Here is a 19746-nt window from a genome sequence, read left to right as displayed (position 1 = left end):
CATTGTGTTTTCGATTTTCATAATATACCTACACGTTGAACCTGAGAGTTAAATAAGATATACCAACGATCCATGCGTCACTCGAACAGTTGGCTCAGCTGGTAAGAGCGCTCGGACGGAACCCGAGAGACGCAGGTTCGAGTCCCGCATCGTTCATAAATTTTGGTAAGAAATTTAATTTCTATAATATATACGTTTGTTCGAGGCTTTATAAGGTCGGCAATGCTCTTGTGATTCCTCTCTTACAAGAGAATATGGCTTGCGGTGATCACTTACGATCAGGTTTGTATATTCCTTTGCCCTCTTCTTCCATAAAAAAAAACCTTAGTATTTAAAACTTTAGAATTAAAACTTCGATTTACTAACAAGCTATACATTATTTAAGTATACAAAATGAATATAGAAGTTTGTAATTGTTTTCTTTATGGCATTAATATTATTTATGTGGAAAATTATACTTCAAATATTAACATAAATAAAAAAAAATAACTGAAGATTTGAAAACTTCGCAGCAATTGACTCGTAAAAAGTAATAAATAAATAATTAATCGTAAAAAGAACAATTTGTTTCAAATTCTAATTTCAGAATTAGAATTTTAATTGAATAGCTTAGATTTTTATAAGCCTAGATAGACTATGACAGCTGTGAAAACGTCGAAAAAAAAATTTTTATAACTAACCTATATTTTGAACAGTGCACGCACACTAACGCAAACTGTCAGGACCACTAGCGAGTGTCAGACGTAGTTTGACACGCACACTAAACTAATATTCCTGACCTGTTTTCATTGTCTAACAGCAAGAGACTCTATCAAGACGTATAAATTATCAGAGGTAAATAGTATAATAATAATAGTGCATAGAATATTAATTTTTATTTTAGTATATTTAATACGAAAACTCCCACAGGCTAAATTCTCGTGTCAAAAAACATATGCCACTTCAAATGTATACAGCTGGTGCATAAAAAACCAAATAATTTATTTCAATAAGTCTACGCACAAGAAATACCTATTGAACCGTTAAAATACGCGCGAAAGTTATTACAAAGGCACAAATTCAACCACGCCCCAAACATGGTCTCAGCACGATATCTATTCAAATTGTAATATTTCTGTATGGCAGCCCTAATACAATAACCATTACTGTATCATTAGCACACTGCTGGCTAGTTAACACCATGGGCATAGAGTAAATTAGCTTTTTATGGAATATATATTACCTGTGGCGTATTATTTTTAAACCATTACGTTCGATTTTCGAAAAAGATTCGAAAGAAGGAATAATTGTTTTACATTATATGTAGGGTTGATAATGTTTGCATTACATCTATTAATATTATTACATTTTTTATGGAATAGGTGAAAACGAGCATGTTTGTCATTTGATGATTTATTTTTTATTTTATTTTATTAAACTCATACCGTACATAAATAGAAATCTTTATTATAAATCCTTCATACATTACTTAGTTCACTTAATTCTACTTAATATTATTATACTATAATAACAATACAAGTAATGGAACATACACGACATTTTTCTGGACAAACAACACCAAATACATCAAAATAATATTCAAATATTCACAATGCTTTTGAAAGTAATCGCACCACTAATCCCGTAGGATAAGTAGTGTTTCTAATAGTTAATTAAAATATTTTGTATTATTTTAGTTGTCACTAGCATTAAACTAGGCCGGGCCTGTATTTTAATACTAGTTACTTCCAGATGCATTGTTTTTTACCGATAACTTCAATACGTAAATGATAAGTGATCACCGCTGGCCAAGCTCTTTTAACAAAAACCTAACCCTGGCGAGGTCTTGTTACAAACTAATATTTCATTTAAATGTCTATAGATACTCCAATATTATATATATTTTCTACCAACGCATTACGCTTTTTACATCCTTTGTAACATAAAAAATTGCGTTCCAAATTCAAAACGATACATTCCAATGTTCAGGTTAGAGAGTTATCGATCGTAATTAGCGGGCTATTGTTTAATGTTGCCGTTATCTTAAATATTGGACCCAAAACTAGGCAGATTAATGATAGAGCCTGGTAAGTCGTATTTCATTTCCGCATCCGAACGTGCCATTTAAATATCGAACGATCTTTTTTTTACTAAGCATGTCCAATGTCTTAGAAGCACGTCCGACCGTTGTACGGTGTCTAATTAGTATTTTATCTGTGGCATCTAAAGTAACGATATTGATGAGTTAATAGCGAGTGCATTGTCGGGTTAATGTAAAACGTACGTAGACATAATGAGGTATAAAATTAAAGTGTCTGTCTGTGAATTTGATTATTTTCGAATCTAAAATTACAAAGGTGTCAAATTCTGTATTTGTAATATTACATAGGTAATATAAACAATTTTGCGATGGCACATCGCATAATAATATTAAACCATGCCTGAATGGAAAAAAGTTCTGTAGGAGTAGCGAAGAAATGATTAGATTATTATTTTTGTCGTCATTTTCAAATTTGCAAACTGCGGATTGCAAGTTTTGGTCTCAACTTGTGATTCTAGTATATAAAACATAGTTTGACAATATTTCTCAATTGTTCTAAGTACGGTCACGGACTAGTAAAAAAAGAAGGACTGCGCCCCGTGATATCAACCTTTATGCTAGTGTGTGTGCGGTTACGGGGTATACCAGTTACACAATTTTTTCTCCCTTAAATAATCATATATCCGCAAATACTTTTATAGTATTGTTTTTACACTTTTTCACAATGCACGACGGCATTTTTAAAATATTTTATTGCGATGCCAACTGATCTGTCACAGAAGATGGCAAATCTCATAATGGCGGCCGATCGGCTTGTATTAGTGTAAGTGTATGCGTGGGCTTATGTAATTACACGTTTACCGTGCTGTTTTGGTGCCTCACTGTTATGTAAGGTGACACGGAGTCCTTCTTTTTTTACTCGTCCGTGAGTACGGTGTTTAGAGGTTATGCCAAAGAGTATGTATTATGTTATGCTTACATAAACTATACCTTCATATTTTAATTGATTGTTTGTACGAGTCGAAATAACGTTGGTACCTAGACTAGAACTTGTTGAATGCCATCTTTTTTCACCAAGTATGTTGCAATACCATTTGCAATTATTTATTTGCAAATACTAGTTTGGATACATTTTGCTAGACGTCCTTTCGAATCGAATGATTCATCGCTCATATTTTTAAAGAAGTTTATCAGTTTAATAATAATAAACTTTATTGGCAACATAATTACACCGCTAAAAATAGGCCATAAATTATAATATAATAATTTTAACAAACAAGTAATTTTAACATAACAGATTAGATTAAAATTATAAGTTAAGCAAACTAAACTTAAACTATAAAAGCAACTAAAAAATAATTAAAACAGACCTAGTAAAATTAAAATAAATAAAACAATTAGATTGAGAAGCAGTGCATCACTATAGTATTGTCAATTGGAGGCCCACTCAGTATACGTCGAGCCTTCTTAGCCTCGACACTGATTTTAGAACTTTTATATTTTTTTGAAGTTGTTGACTAGACCACTACATTAATTTTCTTCGTCTAATTATCTAATACAACATGCTGCGTATCCCATTAAAATATTGTTTAACTTAAGTTTAACTCACTTTTTAGCAACGGCAAATCTGTCATAAATCCTGTCGTATCATCCATTCCAGCATTCTGAAACAAATCATTATTGTATAATACAAACAATTCATAATAATTTTCAATCAATATGTTATGTTTTTAAAGTGATAACTCTCACTTCTAGGATTAATACACAAATAAAATTTGAAAAACATAATTTTATGAACGATGCAGGTTGTTAAGAGCACCGGCACGGATAGCCGGAGGTCGTGGGTTCGAATTCGAATCGTTTATAAAATTTTGTTTTTCAAATTTTATTTGAGTAATAATTTTCAATATGTATCAAAAGTTTCAATCCACTAGCGTGAACCATTCTGTTACAAGTTGGTAATTTGATGCATATTCACTATCGGCCATTTTCAATAACGTATCTCTAGTTGCGGATACATTGCTATCACCGTTTAATGACAAAATCTTATCTATCCATAGTTATGTCCAATATAGTTCCAATGCTTTAAGCGTAAAAGGATAGATTTGTCTACTCCTAGTAAGTTAAAGTAAGGATGATAGGTTATTGAAAACGGCCGATAGTCCAATTCTATCTGTCGGCCTACCGATAATAATAACCTATTTTTGAAATGTAAGTAAGCGTAAAAGGATAGATTTGTCTGCCTCTAAAAAGTTAAACTGAGGATAGATACGGCCGTAAATCTTTAAATGTAATATATAAAAATTTCGTGTGACGTTATTTGTCCACGAAGAACTCCTAAACACAGTTTAACAGGCCCTTATTATTTTTTAATTTCAAATGTTATTTCTCTATGAATAATTCTATGAGATACCTACATTTTTAACCCGCAGTTTGAAAATTCTGCTGTGACATTATATCATTGCGAAAAACGAAATAATTATTGTAATTATTGAACTTTTATTGAATTTAGAAATTAACAAACATATTTTAAATTCATGTTAAATTTCATATCGATCTGAGACATCCGACGGCAAGGCATATAAAAATAGTTCTACTGAAAAAACTGTCTGCACCTGTCAACTTCTGACTTGAAAGTAAAATGGCGGTGTTTTCATTTCGACAAAACCCCAAGTATGAACAAATAAAATGATTTTTTCTTACAATACCTAAATATAAATATATCTACAATAAGGATTAACACATTGTTTCGTATACAAAATAAACATTCAAAATAAAATTTCAACATGATTTGCGTGACCGAAGCCTAAAATATGTAAAAAAATATTTCTATAGAGAAACTTCAATAATTTGTTCAGAATATAATACCACGTTATTATAGAAAAATGCCGGATACATTCCTAAGCATTCCCCACGCTAAGCGAAGTTTAATTTACTTGGCTTATTAAATTCTTGTTCGATATGCGAACATATCTCTCGATTTTTAATCTATTATAAGCATTAGAAAGGGTAAGTTCGTTTTAAATTGATTTTTGAAATATACTGCATTATTATTCGAAAGAAAATCATTGTAGTTAGGTTGGTATTACTATAGTATGTATTATTCGAACATTCGATTCTGTTTAATACAAAATATCGATCAAACCCAACTCTAGGTTGGATTTTATCTAAAAAAATATTTTAAGTTCTTTCTCGATCTAAGTAGGATCGACCTGTCGAGATTTTTGTTTTGCTTTATTTCTGGAAAAGTTTATCTTCTGGAAATCTAAATCTGTTATCGCGGAAAGGAACAAAAGGTAACAAAAAATAGTTTTCTGGTGGTCAAAGTTATAAAAGATAGAATATGAAATAATTATCTTTTGTAATAATCGATATTGTATGCTTAATTTTGATAAGATAAAGCTGGTAAAACCATGGCATATACATATATTATCTATGATTAAATCCCTTGCCTTTTCCGGCAAATAAATTGTTTTTTATTTTAAATAGTTATTTACAACTGCTAAGGAAGTTGCACGATATTCCCAATACAAGTGTCCCAAGACAACTTACTGGAAAGTCTCAATCACTTGTAATCTTTGAAATAAACAACTGTAAACATGAATTATTTATAATTATATTATTATTGAAGAGAGAGAAAATCACCCCAACTTTCTCTTACCATTATCTGTCACACCCTACCTCTTCTTTGACTCTACTGCTAGATCGCTGTTTAATGTCACTGTTTCCTAAAATTCTACAAGAAAAGAAGCAAAATCTTATAAAGTTCCTCTTTTAACTTATTTTGTACAATAAAAGGTACTAAATCAGGTGTTCCAACTAAAAGCTAAGATTTAACATTAAAAAAGATATAATTTCGTTCAGTAATAACACAGTTAAGAATAATAAAATGAATAAGGCTGTTTTAACATCGTGTGATCAATAATCAGTTTCTGAGACATCCATTAAATAAAATGTTGCTTTCTGAACTGTAATTATGTCAATCGAATCAATGAAATAAATGAATCGTTGATACTGCAGGTGGATAGATACAATGTACAGAAATTATTGCAAAAAACTTAAGATTATAGGAATACGCCGGATGACTCGAAAGGAAATAAATTATGTTTGATATCAATTATGGTAGGTACATATTTAAATATGGACTGATTAATGTGAAGCTATTTATAATGTCATTTAAAACTTTATCTCGGGGATTAACTTTTAAAAATTTTTGTTCTTTTCTTCCGTGTATGTCTCCCTAACAATCCCATAATGAGATGGAGGAATGAGAGCCTTGAAAAGCTGATCGTAGTTGGGAACACTGAAGGGAAACGAGCCTACGGACGGTCCTCTACCAGATGGAGCGATCAATGCCCACCCTCGACTAAATACCACCGATTTCATCGCGGTTGGCGCCATTCGAAAGGGAATGTCCAAACTTAGACCGGTTCAGACCAAAAAAATTGTTTTGCCCGAGAGCTCAAAAACATAGAACAACTTACTAACTCTTTGAGCTCGAAGAGCTCAAAACAACGCAAATAGCCTTTGGGGTCAACCGTTTTCCTATTTTTTTTATTAATGTATATTACCTGTGTTTCATCATTGTGCAGGGCGTGATGCAGAGCAAGCTCATGTTGCTCTCGAACTCCACCGACGTAGTCTGTCCGTCTGTCTCCGCCATAACCGAAGCCGCCGTGCGACAACTGTCAACAATTCATCATTACAGTTGGCACCACAAAGCCATCTTCTATGTATTGGAGAAAGCTATGATTCAGGTTAATGATTGTTGTTTTAAAGAAACTTTTTATGGATATCGTTACAGTGACACCAGTTTAAATGAATTCGTTTTACCAAATGTTGTCTTTGTTAATACCAACTCTGATATTCTCTTAGTTTCTCAACGCCACATTAGTATATCATCCCCACAATCTAGATGTGTGGCGTTCCTCCACAGTGCGGTTTTTAAGGGACTTTCTTCCACGTAAGACCATGCTGTAGAATGAGCTTCCTTGTGCGGTGTTTCCAGGAGATGATACGACATGAAAAGGGCGTGGATTTTTTTGAAGGGCCGGCAACGCTCTCATGATTCCTCTGGTGTTGCAAGATAGTGGCGGCGGTGATCACTTAACATCAGGTGACCCGTACGATCGTTTGTTTTCTCTACCATAAAAAAAAACTATGATTTATCCGTAGTCTGTTACGAGATCCGAGTTAAACGCTGTTCGGTGTTCTAGGTCAAAGAGGTTCAATGTCATAATTTAATCCTCATATAGCGTAACATATTTCCGACATTTAAATTATTTAAGTCTATATATAGTTAATGACAGAAACAAGGTTCTGTGAAAGTTAGTAGCTGCAGAACGGACTGACAACCCTGATTTGAGGATTTCCAGCATTTTTTTTATGGAAATAAGGGACGAGACGAGCAGGACGTTCAGCTGATGGTAATTGATGCGCACTGCCCATTACAATGCAGGGCCGCTCAGGATTCTGGAAAGACCCAAACATTGTGAGCGGCACTACAATTGCGCTCATCTCCTTCAGTCATAAGGTGTTACGTCTTGTTTGCCGGGTAATTTCAATAGCTACAGCGCTCTTCAAACCGAAACACACTAATGCTTATACATTACTGCTTCACGGCAGAAAAAGGCGCCGTTTTGGTACCCATAATCTAGCCGGCGTCCTGTGCAAAGGAGCCTCCCACTGGTAAAAATTGCTCATACATTTCACATTTCTATTTGGACCCATTCCAGAATGCCACTCAAGGCAGAGGTTGTTTGTGAATAAAGATCGCAATCCAGTTCGACCGTTGATTGTTTTTTATGCAAACAATTGTTTGAAAAAACAATTATATTACAAATAATTGCGAAGTGAATTGTGTCTTAGTCTAATATTAATAAATTGGCTCACTAGACATTAATAATATCATCTTAAACGTTCGTATATCTAAGTATATAACTAATAACCGACAGGGTAAGCAAAATATTCAAACAATCCCCGAGTTTCTATCATTCTTGTATGGAAGAGGGTCACATTCTACATAGTTTCTGGAATCTTGTGATTTTCTATTGATTTTACTTCTTGTGGCTTTGTTTTAATAGACTTAGATAATTTATACGTCTAGATAGAGCCCTCTCGCTGCTAGACAACCGATGAAAACAGGCCAGGATTATTACTTTAGTGTACATTACAAGCTACGTCTTACACTCGCGATTTGTATGCCATTTTGTGTTAGTGAGCATGTATTGCTCAAAATCGAGGTTAACCATCTCAATTTTTTTCGACGTTTTCACAGCTGTCACAGTTTATCTAGTCGTATAAATGATCTAAGGAATAGAAAAACAACGGGCTATGTCTAATAAACAACATTGGTTGAAATTAAAGCGGCAAATTTTAGCAGATAGAAGACCAAGATGGCGGATTTCAAAATGGCCGCCATGCATGTAAAAGAGTCTTTCAAAAAGTATTTAAAAAGTACAAGTTGCTATACTTTGTAGATAGTGTAGAATACGAATCCTTAACTCGCAGTTAAATTCAACTTACATTTAGCAAATAGCAAGCATTGATATGTTTCGTAATACACAAAGTATAATATCCTAATACCGCCGTCCATTAGCCAATAATGTGGTATTGCTGTAGAAATATTTTCAATAGCCATGCGAGATTGTGCCTCCTAATGTCGCTGATAGCACACAAAGGGTCGACTTTGGACGGGACTACCGACTGCGTATTGTTGGACCACAATTTATAGCTTTTACTTACTTAGCGAGCCAATTTTTAACCGACTTAAAAAGACGATAGTTACCAAGTCTTGCGTGTTTTTTACGTTTAAGAAATCCGCCGTTTATAGTCGAATGACAAACTTTTGAAGTTGGTAATCCTACGCTTTATATCAGCTTCACAATTAGCATGTATACTTAGTCTAGCCATAAATACTTTTACAATTAAAAATTAACAAAATGTTACATTTGAATTCGGAATATGTCATTTTTAACCGACTTCAAAAAGGAGGAGGATCTCAATTCGATCGGTACTTTTTTATTTATGTACACCGATTACACGGAGATTTATGATCCGATTTACGTAATTCTTCTTTTGTGCAATGCGGAATAGATGCCATTTGGTCCCAGTAGTTTTCATTTTATGAACATTTTTTATGATATGATTGTTCATTGAGATTTCTCATTTTGTACAATATTTTGCGATATTAAAATTGAGTGGGGTGATAAAGAGAACCGAATCGCTGTCATACACTACACACAAAGTAGGTTGAAGCCGAATGCAATTTTTAAAACTCTCCATACGCTTGGTATTAGTAGAATGTTTGTGTACCCGGCTATTAATAGGTACAGTGAGACCTTGTCTGTTTGTGACACAAAAAGATCTGGCCGTCCACGTAGTGTTTGTACGAAAAAGGTGGTCAAAGCAGTAAGGGAAAGAATTCGAAGAAATCCTGTCCGAAAGCAAAAGATTTTATCTCGGGAGATGAAGATAACACCTTGTTCTAGGTATTCACATGTGGCGTATTTTAAAAGTATAAGAGACGTACTGGTCATTTCTTAACTGATAATTTAAAAAAGAATAGGGTCGTAAAATGGAAACAACTACTGATCGGTACGCAAAGGGAGGTCACAGAGCAATTTTGCTTACGGATGAGATTTTTTTTACAATTGAGCAACATTTTCACAAACAAAATGACCGTATTTATGCTCAAAGCTCTAAGGAAGCTTGCCAATTAGTCGACAAAGTGCAACGTGGGCATTATCCGACTTCAGTGATGGTTTGGTGGGATATTAGCTATGAAGGAGTGACTGAGCCATACTTTTGTGAAAAAGGTATCAAAACATCGGCACAAGTGTATCAAGATACCATTCTTGAGAAGGTAGTGAAGCCCCTTAACAACACCATGTTCGATAACGAAAAATCTTCACAATATACACATACGATACAAAAGAAATCGAGCTATTTAATTAAAAGTTATGAAATTTATGTTATGTTATTAATTTTGATGCTTCGTTCACAAGAAGAAAATATTTATGCATAATGAAGAGTTCGTTTCATAGGCTTATAAAATTAATAGGTTTATTATAGTTAAAAAAACTTCTAAATTTATATCGCTATATGTAACAAATTCTTCATATTTAAAAATTAGTTAGTAGGTACTTCGTTAAGCGTATTTAGAAAGGTTTTATAAATATACCTTTGTTTTATTTCAACAGAATAATAATTATAAGAATTCAAAACTTTGAGTTTTTCATAGCTCTTCAGAGGAGACGTTAATATAAGTATTTTCAAAAAAAATGCTGCCCAACGGAATTATTTCACACGAGGAAATCGCGGGTAAAAGTGGGCGTTTTCCGAATATATGGTACCTAGGTTAATAAACTTTTTTACTTAATATCTGATAAAGAAAAAAAAACCTTCGAATAAAAATATTTCAGCTTGATTTTGTAATTCGTTTACTTACGTGATGGGAATGTATGTCGTGGTGATCTCTGTGGTGTCGCAGGTGGGTGTGTGGCTCGTGGTGCGAGTGGTGGCGTGGTAGCAGTTGCTGTGGGGCGTAGTGTTGTCCGTAATCTCCGCCGCTGCCACCGCCTGCCCCATACTCCATGCCATGGCTCTATTCAAATTCAAATATTTTTATTTGAAATAGGATATAAAATCACTTATTGAAAGTCAAAAACTACCACCCATTCCAAAAGAATGCCTCAGACCTGAGAAGAACGGGCGCAACATACTTAGCGGGCTTTTTTTTTACATAAAAATGGTAACAATAAAAATCAAGATGTTAATTTCTTTAAATTTTGCTCTAAAGTAGGTACAACTTTTACGGCCTTCCAAATAAACTTTGTATAAAGTTACAACTAAGAATAAACCAAGAATGTGCAAATTTTTTACAAATAGATATTTTGCTTAAGATTGGTTTATCGGCCGTATAACGTTTCCCGAGTTTATGTGCAAGGCTTCACATTCGGAAAACTTGAGTACTGTCATTGTATTGACAGTGTTGTCAGAGATATCGTGAACAGTGGGAGGCTCCTTTGTACAGAATGCCGGCTAGATTATGGGTACGACAACGGCGCCTATTTCTGCCGTGAAGCAGTAATGTGTAAGCATTATTGTGTTTCGGTCTAAAGGGCGCCGTAGCTAGTGAAATTACTGGGCAAACGAGGTGACGAGCGCAATTGTAGTATCGCTCAGAATTTTTGTGTTTTTCAAGAATCCAAAAGTTTTTTTCGTAACAATTATCATCAGCTGAACGTCCTGCTCGTCTCGTCCCTATCTGTCATTAAAAAAATCATTTTTCATATTCGTGGTTTATTCACAGGTATAACTTAATACCAAGTTTATTTTTAAGGTCGATAGAGTTTTGATTGCATTTACGCATCATCATTTTTCAAAGCGCAATTTTTACTGGATGTTCATTTGAGTTATATACGTGCTTAGCCTGGTAACTGGTAACAGCTATGTGAGGATGTGTAAGCTTTGGAGTAATTCTTCCTGAAATTAGGTTTTTTATAAGCATTTTCAAACACCGTAATGTATTTCTGACTACTGCAGGCGATCTATAAGCCGCGTCCAGACCGGCCAAGCACGGTGCAATTCCTCAGCGGGTGTGGACGTGGCACAGACTGCCTCGGGCGCACGTTGTGGGTAGCTCAAATGAAAGTGCCTCGGGGTCGAGCCGTTGGTAAATGGGACGCCCTCAAAGGTGCCTCGGAGTGCGCTGTGCTTTCGGTGTGAACGGTGGTTTTGGCTCGTGAGCATTTCAGCTAAGTTTTACGTTGGTAACAGTGGGAGGCCTCTTTGTACTTGGCTTTGAAGCAGTAATGTAAGCATTACTGTGTTTCGATCTGAAGGGCGCTGTAGCTAGTGAAATTACTGGACAAATGAGACAAAAGGTGCATTATACATAAAAGCTAAACTATCACTACGGGGTACTGTACCAAGAATACTGGCAGCAATTCCACGTTGGATAGCTAGGCTGATCCTTTGACCGAAAATGAAGCCAGCGTTTGAGTTGCCAGTAGCCCTATTGAGGCGAGAAGATAGTACTTTGTAGGTACATTCTCCGCGCCTCTGGGCCCCACAGGCCAAATATCTTGACACCAAAACGCACAAAAATGTAAGACTCATTGAGACCGAGATATTTACGACACTTGCTGTCTTCGGCAGTCGAAGCAGTAGCCCCAGCACCAACTGACGTAACTTGGACATGAGAAGGATTCGGAGTGTCGACGCAAGTCGCGTCCCACACCCGCGCCCTTTCCCGTGCCCAAGCGACCAGAGTTATTCCGTCAGGACGCTTGCCATTAATTTAAATGAAATATTTATAATGAAGATTCAAAAGCGCTGAGCTTAAGCCAATTTGAATAAAGTTTATTTGACTTTGACTTTGAACATTGAAATGACCCTCTTACTCCAACTTATTCACAGCTGTTAATTTGCGTTTGAAAACATATAACGATGATACGGCCTAAGTAAAACTCCAAGGGGAAAACATGGAGGAAATATTAATATAATTAAGAATTTAGTACCTGCTGTTGATGCGGCGAGCCCGGATGAGCTGGAGGGGCAAAAGGCGGTGGGAAGTAGGGCGGCTGGAAGTCCGCGAGCGAAGGCTGTGCCCCCCCACGGAACCCCCCTCCAGCCAGCCCTAGTCCGCCGCTACCCAGGCGCTCCTAGAACAAAGCAGACTGCTTACAAATAGAACTAATCTCAAACTTTAGCTTTTTTTCATGAGATTGGGTAAGTCTGAGATCCGCCAACATCTATTTTTCATACCCCAAATTTTTTATTAGATTTTTTTTATATATTGATTCAGCAATACAGCGTTTGTCGGCACAACTAGTTTAGCAATATAATTATTATATATATTTGCATCAACAGATCCAATTTATTTGTACATACTCTATTATGCATTGAGAACTTGTTCTGAATGCCGGAAGTTCGGTGAAAACTATAACTGGTTCAATCATGTAATGGACACTTAGATTTTTATGCAATTAAGAATAATTTCTCATTCGGTGTATCAATTTATCGGCCTACATTGTTGAGTAGTGATGTGCGCAATTACGATATAGCTTCCGAACATTTCGATAGTTTTGTGGTAGTTTGAAAATCGAATGCCGAATGTCATATGATTTGACATAGATAATTTTAATTAGTTATTGTTAGAATAATGCGTATGCTTCGTTTGTAGAACATTGAAAATAATTCACGATTTAAACTTCAGAAATATTTAAAATTAAAACGAGGAAGAGTTTGTCATTGTGTATGTGTTCTCTTATAAATAGAGTATTCTAGGAAAGTGGTCTTTCGGCCACGCATAGTATCATTGAATAACATTACGGGAAATGTATTTTTATCTCTGTCTTAATAATGTTACTTATGTATCAAAAAGAGACAAAAAACCTACTTGATGACCTATGCAATTTAACATAATATTATTCTACGGTTATGCCTACTACTGGTTGGGTCGAGTTAGTAAGTCTTTTGTTGGGCGATGTATATGCTTCTACAATATGATCCCAGAAAATGTACAAAACAAATGTGTTACGAAATTTAAAAGAATTGTTTAAAAACGTTTGTGTTTGAAAGGTTACTATAGCATAAACGATTTTCTTAATGACACCACAGACTGGGAATAAAGCGAACACCCTCAGGCTCTTTAATTATAAATGTTTATTGTACGATATCACATTGTAATCCATATTTTTATATAAAAAAAAACCCGCTGAGTTTCTTGCGCCCATTCTTCTCAGGTCTGAGGCAGTCTCTTTTAAATGAGTGGTAGTTTTTGACGTTCAATAAGTGATTTTGAATCCTATTTTGAATAAAAATATTTGAATTTGAATTACATTATTTTTAGGAGATTGTCTCCAGAGAATGGTTACAATAATATGTCAAATGACAAAATTCTATTTACGAAACAGCTGCATGCTTATATAGAGGTAACGGCCTTCCTTTGCGCCACCAACACTTAGTTATAATCCGCGTTTAACTTCAATCCTAAGAAAATGGATCTTGGCGGACAAACAGACGCACACATTACTTATCCTATAAACATTTTCTCTTTATTATTATGATACGAAATCCCAACAAAAACTTATACGTCGTACTAGTGTATAAAGACTTAGGACGCTAGTGATGTCCAAATATCGACAACTATCAATCAACAGCGTACGTAATAGTTAACAATACGATATAAATTGAGCGATATATCTCATTAACATACGAAATGGCTCGAGATTCGTTCGTTACGTCTGATGTGTAATAAAATAATGATGTAATATTGAATGCTTATTATTAAACATGATTTATATTTCATATATTTCTACTTGTATACAAATCTTAATGATGGTGACGTTTTTAAGACATTCTGTCTGCCTATATTAGAGTGTATTGTTTGCATTCTAAATTGCGAGATTATATTGTACGTGTGGTAATCTATTATTTTAGGTAGGTACTTTTAGCCCATGATTATATATATATTTCTGCCGGCGCCTATTTCTGCCGTGAAGCAGCAATGTGTAAGCATTACTGTGTTTCGGTCTGAAGGGCGGCGTAGCTAGTAATAGTGTATAATATAACGAACAAATTAGGTATAATTTATTATAGATGCACAATAGTATAATAAGAGCGTAAACTCGCCAACAAACTGTTGCAACAGTTTGGCGAGATGTAAAATTTAAGTACCAGCTGTGCATATATTTATGGTTAAATAAATTTATAAAAAGCTAGTGAAATTACTGGGCAAAGGAGACTTGACATCTTAAGTCTCAAGGTGACGAGCGCAGTTGTAGTGCCACTCAGAATTTTTGGTTTTTCAATTACTTTGAGCGGCACTGCATTGTAATGGGCGGGGCGTATCAATTACCATCAGTTGAAAGTCCTGCACATCTGGTCCCTTATTTTCATATAAAAAAAAATAAAAAAAATCTCGATGTTGGAGATGATATCCTTGTGTCGGATTCGGCAGCAGGGCATTTAGATCTTAATGTTAAGTGAAGTAACAATGAATTTTTATGTTATTCTTGGTAAGATTTAAATAAAATACTTTTTACAGGATTAAATTGAGTGCACGTGTAACTGTATTTGTAATGCAGACGTCACTTTAAGTCAGCAGTATATGAACCACAGAACAGTTTAAAGAGATTACCTAGTCTGTGATATGTACACATATCAGTCCGTCCAAATTGATTTCCTCCAAGAATGGTATGTGAACCCATTGAAATGAAAAAAACATTAAGACTTCAAGAATAGAAAAGATGGATTAAAATTATCTAACTCTTAAAAGGAAGAGGAAAGTGGAAACTGTCTATAATTTTTTCCAAAAACCATCCACAGCAAATACCACATTCATGGCAATAAATGGCGCTAAATTTCACAATGACAATTATCACGATTCTCTCAACGTTTCTGAAAAACGTGCTCTGCAAAGATCACAAAACATCTGGTTAAATAAATAAATAATGAAAAATTTAACTTTTACACGTATAACTTATGTAAAAATACAGTTTTAAATACACGCGTTTTAATCCAATAAAAAGCATTTTATTAAAATGTGTAACTCGCGTTAAACTTGGTAAGATGCCATTCTGTCATTTGATGATGTGGGTGGATAACTAAAAAACAAAAAAGTGACTGAATATAGCGCGTAGGTGGCTTAAAGTGATAATATTATGATCGATTCAACACTTGTGAGAAACTTTTATAACTGTACTGTGAACATTTAAAAAAAGTATGAGAACTACGTGTCATAAAACACTATTTGAATGATTGTTACAAAATCGTACAGTACAGTGGAATAAGCTTTCGTTTTAAGATTAAATATTTACATTATATACAGGGTTATTAGTAATTCGAGGAAAATTATGGTATGTTCTGTATATCACCAGTGGGAGGCTCCTTTGCACAGGCTGCCGGCTAGATTATGGGTACGACAACGGCGCCTATTTCTGCCGCGAAGCAGGAATGTGTAGGCATTATTGTATTTCGGTCTGAAGGGCGCTGTAGCTAGTGAAATTACTGGGCAAATGAGACTTAACTTATTATGTCTCAGAATTATTGGATTTCTCAAGAATCCTGAGCGGCACTGCGTCAGTTACCAACTGAACGTCCTGCTCGTCTCGTCCCTTACCACTTACACGTCCCTTACGACGATAAGCACCAAGTTTCAGGTCCTTTTTGATGATTCGCGGAAAGAGGTCTAGCAGGAATTTTCATTAATCGCGATATTTTTATTTGTATCATAATAGGATTTTGACGCTATCTTGCTTTAACAGCATTAACAGTTTTTTTAGTTCGAGCGCGACCGACGCGGACAGCACCATAACCAATTTTGTACAATTCTGTTTTCTTTTTCATTATCATTATTTTGATTTTATATTTGGTAATGGTAGAATATGAACGAAGTTTCTAACTTAAGCACTTTCTAAATTTTAAATCAAAAAATAAAAATTGATAGCTATTAAGATGTAATAATATTTATGGGCAGATTCGCTAATTATATAGAAAAACAACATCCGAATTATGGCGTCTGGGCCTCTATTCTTTAATATTTTGTAGCCGTGAAAATATGACAACTAAAAATAAAAAGTAATGCAATATTATATTAATATATAGTCTACATTACCTGCACCTCGATGACGCTGGATAAATCCACGTACGCCAGTGCCAGGGTTGTGGTCACTTATCGATAAAATTTCTACTTCAATTAGCTTGTAGTCCGATACACTTCACTTTATAACATAACTCCACTTAATATCCAGTTGATTTATTAATTTCACAATTACGTATGAAATTAATTACTATTACTGCCAAGTATTGGTTTTTGTTGGATATGGCACGTCAATTACAAATATAAACTGAATTATAATATTTTATGTTTTTGACTTTAATTAGTTGGTGTTTTTAACTTTGTACGTTATTTATAGCTATTTTATTCATAAATTTGTAAGCTGCGCGTGAAAGCTCTCGATAAAAACAAGTACCAATTTTATGACCTTATTGACTGTATATATATAACTGACCTCTTAAAGTCGAAATAATCCGGTTTCGTGATTACTTATGAACTGCTAACTTCACAATCAACGTCCGTCTACCTGTTTTAACTTAATAACATTTAATAACACTTAACTTCATCCAATAAAATACCGAAGTACTGCAATATTTCGAAACTTGTGTGTTTTTCAATGGATGATAAAATTCAATCAATATGCAAACGGTGCTCGGACAAAAAAGTTTTATCGATAAGAATTAAATTGGAAACGGACAACACTAACATTAGAATTTTTATGCAGATATAGCCGTAAAACTGACGATTAACGATATTTTAAATATAGAACAAAGTTTGGAAACTAAGTAACGGATTATTTATTTATTTTTATTGTATCATTATTAATTTGCCGCCATTTTGTTACTGTTTTCAAAGATTTTATTGATGACTAAGATTATGTTTGAAAATTGATATTGCTAAACTGTTTTTTTTTAATGATTAGGAATTTGGTTAACATTAATACGATGTTGGAACGTAAAGTCAAAAGCTTGTTAACCGCGTCGCGTGCTTGTGAAAGACTGCCGCAGGGCGGCTCACGGACCGCCCTGTGGCTACCATGTGCTTTCGATTGAAACTCGCCTATTCACTATTTTATTAAAGTCGTTACTCCGAGACTCAATCGAGTTTTTACCGAGAGATTTTTAAGTGAAAACATTTTGGCACTATAAGTTTGTAACCGACAGCTTAAAATGAAATAAATCTTTATTTTATTTGATATAAACATATATAGAATACGAATTAGGCGTATATTTAAGCGTAATACCTACTAATAGTAACCATGTATATTTTATAGTGTGTTATTTATAACTAACAACTAAATATTTTTGTGGATATTTTCGGCCAATTAAAAAACCCTTTATTATTGAGGTGCTCCAGATTAAAATACGATTAAAATTTGCCGATATTGATAAAATGTCTATGCGCAGCTCTAAAAGCAGTTTTTTTTATGGGAATAAAGGATGGAACGAGCAGATGGCCTAAGTCAGGTGCTCAAACGGTCGATCGCGAGTAGTTTTTGAGTCGATCTCGAGAAAAAAGTCCGATATAGAACTATTCACAGATTTTGTTTTAGGTAACTAAAATTAGTACTTACGTATTAATTACGTACCATCTTATGAAAAGTATGCTCAGGAGATGCAGTGTCATGCAGATACAACATCCAAAGTCACTCTTTAGTTAAGTTTAGAACTTTAACGCTTTTGTTTTGTAAGAACCAATAAACTCGCAATTTTGAATAATTATGAGTTTTTCCATTGATATTTTAGAGAAGGCCTACACTTGACTTGACTAAAAAAATGCATATCATTGTGCGCAAAATTAATATCTATGTCATCGTGACACTCTACCTAGACGACAATCCTTCATCACACATACTTAAAGCCTCTCAGAGTCGATCGATCGTAGTGTAGCAATTTTGAGGTAGATCGCCAGCAGTTCAAGCTTGAGCACCCCTGGCCTAAGTTATATAAAGTGGTGCTGCTTATGCTTCCCATAAGAGTGAGAATATAATGTGTATTATAAAACAACCTGAGGCGTAGCGCTATGCGATACAAACCCGCTCTCATCGAACACTCTCACGTTAACCGTCAACAGTAAGACATCAAAAAATAGCATAACCAATTTTTATATTATACTTTGGTTTAAAATTTAATCAGTGCAAAGCATAACACTTGAATATTTCTTATAATTTTATTTTACAAAATAATATTTATCTATGAATTCCACCAGTGACTTTCAAAACATGTACACGAAGTCCGAGTATACTCCAATGATTCATCTGGTAACCTGTAACCTCGTTTGTCTTATTTAACAAAAAAAAAACACCATTTTGTGTTTTAAATGAATGTTAAGTTACTGAAAAACTGACACTTAGCATGTTATGACTAAAGATGAAGTGAGCTATATTGGTGCCATTCAGGATTAAGACAAACACCTGGAGCAATATTGCATTGTAGTGGGCAGGGAATCAGTGCAGAATGCTTTCAGGTGAAATCGGTGTAAGTTTTAATTTATAATATATTTGGTAAGATTCGTTCGAGTTCTCGTAGTACACTGTCACCCCACCCCAAGGCAATCGCTAATTACTAGGTACAACTGCGATTGGCGCGCATTCGACCATCACTACATAATAGTTACATTTGCCGCGCTTCGTTGAGTGGATATTTTTTTTTAGGGGAAAAGAGAAAAGGCATTTGGCCTATTATTTGACATTATGTACTCTTCGAAAGGATTTAGTCAATTGTTAAATCGAATTTGTAATAATGAATATTAAAAATATTAGTGCCAGCAGAAGGGGACAGGGCTCATTTGACGACGCATATAGCCCAGTGGTTAATGATCCTGCCTACTGAGCTAGAGGTCCCGAGTTCCAATCGCGGTAGGTGCGAACATTTATATGATAATTATGTACGTTTCAGAATCATGGCTATTTATACGTATTTATGTATATACGTAGTAAGTTTATTGTATTAAATATATCGCTGACTTGTACCCATAATAGGATAATTTGTGTAAAAGTGTGTCAATATTACGTGGGTAACACTGAAAATGTTTACAACTGGCCAGTTAGAAACATTAATAAAAAAAAAATTTCAGGGACGATACGACATGAGTACCTTAAAAAAGCGTGTATATCTTCCTTAAAGGTCGGCAACGCTCCTGAGATTCCTCTAGCGTTGCA

At 34.6% G+C, this 19746-nt stretch overlaps 1 protein-coding gene across 4 annotated transcripts in view; it reads right to left on the bottom strand.

Annotated features, from left to right (window-relative positions):
• The window catches only part of LOC126969903 (transcription factor AP-2-epsilon), a 156374-nt gene that overhangs the window by 80034 nt on the left and 56594 nt on the right, over positions 1–19746 (bottom strand). For 3 of the 4 annotated variants that reach the window (XR_007730493.1, XM_050815526.1, XM_050815525.1), the window contains exons 2-5: positions 12544–12687; positions 10470–10625; positions 6592–6705; positions 3630–3684 (exon numbers count right to left, since the gene is read on the bottom strand). Coding sequence is in view for 3 of the 4 variants with exons in the window: in XM_050815526.1 (XP_050671483.1) it covers positions 3630–3684; positions 6592–6705; positions 10470–10625; positions 12544–12687 (469 nt within the window). In the remaining variant the exon portion in view is untranslated. Of the gene's footprint in view, positions 1–3629; positions 3685–6591; positions 6706–10469; positions 10626–12543; positions 12688–16643; positions 16806–19746 lie in introns of those variants that run through there. The other variant, XM_050815527.1, reaches the window with a different exon arrangement.

The sequence above is a fragment of the Leptidea sinapis genome, chromosome 19, assembly GCF_905404315.1.
Source record: "Leptidea sinapis chromosome 19, ilLepSina1.1, whole genome shotgun sequence".
NCBI classification, from domain to species: Eukaryota; Metazoa; Arthropoda; class Insecta; order Lepidoptera; family Pieridae; genus Leptidea; species Leptidea sinapis.
Note: the sequence above shows the minus strand (reverse complement) of the source record. Positions and strands in the feature narration are given on the sequence as shown.